The sequence below is a fragment of the Hylaeus volcanicus genome, chromosome 8, assembly GCF_026283585.1.
Source record: "Hylaeus volcanicus isolate JK05 chromosome 8, UHH_iyHylVolc1.0_haploid, whole genome shotgun sequence".
In the NCBI taxonomy this organism is placed as follows: domain Eukaryota; kingdom Metazoa; phylum Arthropoda; class Insecta; order Hymenoptera; family Colletidae; genus Hylaeus; species Hylaeus volcanicus.
In genome coordinates this window covers 11,217,748-11,223,673 of record NC_071983.1, presented here as the reverse complement: position 1 = coordinate 11,223,673, position 5,926 = coordinate 11,217,748, and the positions used below count along the sequence as shown (strand labels likewise).

Sequence of the window (5,926 nt, the reverse complement as noted above, 5' to 3'; positions counted from 1 at the left end):
GAAATGTATCAAAAATAACTTCAAATTTCGTTAAAAATTTACAATCACGTAATTTAAGAAGTATTTCAATGACAATTACACCGTTTATAGGACATTATTGTTTTTTTAAAAATACAATGATTTTCAATAGGCCTTCTTCAAGATCAATTATTATTTTATTTTCTCAAATTTCTAAACTAGAAATGTGACACGTAAAATTGGAAAACATATTTCTGAAGTAAAATATAAAGAATTATAAATAGAATGTTACACCTCACAAAATACAAAATAACAAATATACAAAGAAAATGTTTCCATATCATATACGTTATACTTATTGGATTTAATTGTATACATTGAGTCCGGTAGAACTTCATGTCAAATATAATAATTGAAAATCTAAGAAGTTAATGAAAAATAATTAATATTCATAGTCCGTTCTCACGAATAACAAACAATGTACTACTAACAATTGAGTTGATAGAAAAATAAATGTTAGTCCATATTTGGTACTATCCTACTGTCTCGAGCAATTCCAAGCTTCGAGAAGTACACTCTGCAACTTCTTTAGGTAAAATTGCGCGTAAATGTGAATCGAAGGAAGTAGATCGGCCCTGTGGAAATTAGAGGAGACTCGAGGTGAATGCAGCTTTCACCGGATTACGCAAAAATGGCACTGTTGCGAGCTGAGGAGAATGCGAAACAATGACCGAGAGCTGCGCGTTAATTCCCGATCTAGGAGCAAAAAAGAAGCGACTTCTCTCACCCCGGGAACTGTTTCGTTCGTTTTTAACGAGAAAACATTGTTCACGATTTTTCACTCCAACTTATTCTTCCTCGTTCTCCTCTTTCCCACGCTTTTGCGAAATTATTTGCAACTCTCGACTCGATCGACCACCGTTTCTTCCATTTCTATTCCATTTGTTCTCCTGTCAGGGGAATGAGTATTGTTGGAAGGTATTTATTTCCTTTTATCCCTCGTGATTATACCTTTTATTACGTACGAATTTAAATTCGCAGTAACTATTGATAATTATAAGCGATTTACCTTAAATTATTGTCAGATCTAGTTTAATAAATCGCTTTATTTGGTATATTATCCATTTATTATTTTGTTACTGCGTATAAAAGGTAATTTTCAATATATTATTTATCGTATTATTTTGAAAATATTTTAATTAAATCCGAGTACAATGGTCCATAGAAACAGAGTGCTCGGTCCGACTACCAAATTACATACATACTATATATTGGATAATTTTTCAAATGATTACAATTTTGGTGAGCTTCAGAGGAACGATAGACACCGTATAAAAATTTTAATATGAAATTAATTTAATGAAGGATTTAATGAAAAGAAAAGATTACTACAATTCTATCTTAATCCCATCAGAAATTATTTATGTACATTTTAAACGACTCTGAGTAATATGCTTGTTGACATTCGTGCATAATCGAATTATTTTAAGAAATTCTCACGCAATACTCAACGATTATTAATAAAAATTCCACTAATATAAGGAATACTTCAAAATTAAGTTCTAATTTCAAATTAGAAATTAGAATTAAAATCGTATTCTTCAAGTACACTGGTGTATTTAATGCTTCATCTTCAATCGTTTAATAATAAACGTATAAAGATTCGGATTGAGAAGATCCAAATAAAATATCAATTTAGTCTCTGGAAAATTTAAGGAGGCACCAGCCCTAATCCAAACTACATTGGTATCCAGAAATTAGTTTTAAAAATAAAACAACGCCAATTTTTACAGAAATTCTCTTTTGTTTCACATTCCCGCATAACAATTTAGTATTAATTACTCCTAGCGAACATCGTTATCTATTTGAATAAATTTCCACGTACCCAACGCGATGAATATCTAAATCGAGATTACGAACAGTAATTCGAACGAACGGTGAACAACAGTCGGCTGGCACGCCGCAATGAAAATCAGTTTTGGGCCAGATGAATCGACGAATCGTGCGCACACGTCGTGGGCAAAAGTCAAAGGTGAATTAATTACCGGCGACCTCATTTTCCTTCGGTGTCAGCGTTGTTAGCAAATAAGCGTTGAATTTCACGTGGGTGACACCGGGTGCCATTAACGGTGCTATCTATAGCGATTTATGAATACCGCTGGCGCATCCGACGTTTCCTCTCGATTAAAAGCACTCACTGAAATGGATAGTTGACTTTTCTTCCTTGCGTTTGATCTGACAAAGCGTAATTCAGACGTTTAATTCAACGCAATAGATACTTTATCTTGAAACAAAGTAATCGCGATTATTAACTCCTATCGTGTGAATGTTAATTTATCTTTCAGGAAAGAAATTATTTCTTCACTGTTTATACAGTCGGAAACAATTAATACATCGTTGAAATAAGTAGCTGAGTTTGTTAGGTTATTAAACGTAATTGGAAGGAACTATCATGTGCAAACCTTGTGAAATTTCTTCAACGAAATTCATGAGAAATGCTTGAATTTTGTTACCACTATAAAACTTTGTAATTAATTCATAGGTAAACCTTACGTTTAGTGGAGGCAGCTCCGATGACCTTTACCTTGACATATGTTGTCTAGTTTAATTAATCCGCTAGCTACCAAAATAATAAGTACCCAAGGGGGAATTTCTCTTCGCGTTTTGAGATGGCGATAATTGTACGTATACACACGGTAGAACAAAAGCGTGCAATTAAGTAGATCGTTAACCAATTCCCCGCGCCCGATAACAGTTCAATTAATATCCGATCTAATGAACGTTTCTTCGTTAATTGGCGAAATAATTTACGAGCAGACGTGTTTCGAGGTGACGGCTGCTTAATTGTTCAGGACGAAAACCGCGAATTATGCGATCAACGCGATAAAGATCGGAGCCATCGGAGCAGCTTAATTGTTTCACGTAATCCTGCGCTAGCCTCGCGCGGTTGCATCGTTCACACGAGTGCATCGTTGCTCGACCGTGTGCACTTCTCGTCTCAGGTAGCGATAGGATTAACTGGATTATCCTTTGGAATTTTTTTCATCGGTGCAAATCGTAACGATTGCTCCGCAACATCGTACAGAAATCGTTAAAAAAAAAAAAGAAAGCACAGAGAAGAGAAAATTAATTATTTTATGATAATGGTGGTTGGTGCTTGCCCTGAAAAAAATTAAGTAATTAAATGCTTCAATATTTCAAGTATTTTATTGAGATAATGATGTATACGTAACGTATAAACTGCGGATTTTTATGCATTTATAGGAAATTTGAATGTGCAAGAAACTACAAAATGCGCACAGTATGCAAGAATATAAAAAATATTGAGAGTGAAGTTCATATTATAATATTTGCAGAGTAAAATAAATTCCTATTTCGGATCAATTTTTGTAGGCACGTTTGCCAAGATTTTATTTTGCATAAAAATCCACAGTCTAGTAATGTATAACAATTTTGACTATAATGATTCGAACCTTCTTTGGTAAACCTTCTATAGCAGTAAATACACAAATAAGAAAATTAATGAAATATATTTGAATCGTGCCTTGAAACAATTTATTATCTATTACAGTCAATCTGTGTAAACTTCAATTGACCTTCAACTATAGATCATTGTATTCGTCTTGAAACTGTCTATCAGAATGTGTATAAGGGACTATATAATTCTATTTTAAAAAACAGAGTCGACCTTCATATCTCCTCTACGCTTCCATCATTAAAAAAGTTATTGGAATCACGTTACTTCCCCCTCGAAATCAAACAACTTTTGTTTGAGACTTTCTTTTCTATCGTTAAAAATAAGCGAATTATTCAGGTGGCCTGTTTTAAATGCCTCGCCCAGTGTAAGATTACGTAATTATTATAATCGACCAAAGAGGGTCACAAGAAAAATAAAAAATAATAACATCGGCAACGTGCTTGTAGAGATTGATAATGAAAATTACACTTTTCTCTCCCCAAAACAAGCGATTACTCGAGTGGAATTGTTTATAATATACACTTATACGCATTAATAAGAAAGTAACACGAGGTCGACAAGTCGATGTCGATGAAAACAACGCAGCGTTGAAGGTGGGCCTTTAAATAGAGACGTTGTTGATTTTTTGACGATCCTGTACCTGAAAACCATCGAGGGGTGACGAAATTGGTTTAATTGGAACGATTGCCCTTGCTTGGACGGTCACCCGATAGTATATCACACACTCGACCCGAGTAGAGTTCAATGAAAACGCTTTCATTAATTTCGGGGTCCACCCTTTCTATCGTCGACTCATTCAAGAGGAAAATGTATCGCCCAGAGTCACGCAACACATGTACAGGGTGTCCGATTAAAAAGAAGCTGCAAACAAATATATTCGATAATCTTACGATAACATTCAATGGAGTAAATTTAATCCTCGTTGCAAGCAATTTATGTCGTTTTAATAATAACGCGATTTAACTACATATTATTGTAAGTGGAAGCATGGAAATAAAGTAACATTATAATACAATTTTTTCTACAATTTTCAAGATTCCGTATTATGTGGAACTTTCTGTCGATGAATGGTTTTATATCCTTTTGTATTCATGAATTATGAATTTATTGAATTTATTTATTCTATTTATGAATTTATTAAATCAAATAGGTAAATTGAGAGATGAAATTTTCATTACTCTTAAAAGTTACACTCTGATACTTATAAAATATTTCAAACGGATCGTATGTATAGTAAATATTTTCCAATATGTTGACAAATTTAATTGAATAAACATTTTCTTTCGTTAGAAAGCTTTCATTCGTTCTCTAAATCATTTAATCTCTCAATTATCATCTGTTTTACTGGTGTTACATTCGGTATTATTTCACAGAGTGTACACTATATAGAAATCATTAAATGCGGTTCGTTTCTTTTTCATTACATGTGATTCATGTAACAAAATTTTTAACACAAATTAAAATACAAATACTTCGCAATGAATCAAATAATTTATTTAAAATAAATTTTTCTATCGACAGAGGCTCTTCGTTAATATTCCAAATGCGAATTAAATATAGACGTTCTATAGATATAGTTGCATAGACTGTAGAGTTCATGGAAATCATTAATTTATTCCTTTTTCTCCGTTACAGGTAAGTTGAAATCGCTGTCCTTACCCAGGTGTTTTCCGCCAGAAATAACGATGGAGCAACACGACAAAGGTAAAGATATCAATCGATCAGCTGTGAAACTGAATACGAATGAATTACTAATTTTATTCAACAACAGAAACGATGTCTGGTGCTTACGCTAATTATAAATGGGATTGTTCCGCGAGAACGCATCAGTGCGTTCCCTCGATAATCGAAGGTTCGACTGTCTTTATTCGTACTTATGAATAAATTAACCTAGGGAACAGCTGTGGTTAAAACGTTCTATCGTCTAATTTTAACAAAAATAATTCAGCGTGTGAATTGAATACCTTTATTGACCTCTAAACTAGTTTCCTCTAAATTGAAATAATAGGTTCTCACGTACTTTGTTACATAGTTTTCATTGTTATCGGGTTAAAACGTTAATATATATTTGATTAGACTCGTAAAGGTAATTGCATAGCTTTAGATCACATTATTATTATAAAAAGATGAAAGGAAAATGCATACTCTGAGTATTTATTAATATTTTACATTTTCAATAGGGTATATAAAGTGCTTAGTCAATAAAAATATCTATGTATTGCTGAAAGTAAATAGAATTATATTCAAATTAGTTGAAAAAGTGCAAGATTTAGTTAATATTCCTGATTTGTTCAGAACTATAATTTCGTAATTGTTTTAAACGATAAACATTAAATAGTATTATTTGTAACATTTGCTTAACATTAAGTAATTGCCTGTTGCAACAATTGTCCTCAAAAATACCGGTAAAAGCATTGTTAATAATCGAACGATTTTAAAATGAAGTTTGAAATACCTATATAAGTTGTCGTGGCCAGCAGAGTTATAATT

The 5,926-nt window shown here is 32.7% G+C and overlaps 1 protein-coding gene across 1 annotated transcript in view; it reads left to right on the top strand.

Moving 5' to 3' along the window:
- Window positions 1-5,493, top strand: part of LOC128881104 (uncharacterized) — a 102,269-nt gene extending 96,776 nt beyond the window's left edge. The window contains exon 6 of the mRNA XM_054131839.1: window positions 5,072-5,493. Within this exon, the coding sequence (XP_053987814.1) occupies window positions 5,072-5,232 (161 nt within the window). The 3' untranslated portion in view covers window positions 5,233-5,493. The remainder of the gene's footprint in view (window positions 1-5,071) is intronic.
- Window positions 5,494-5,926: the final 433 nt, after the last annotated feature.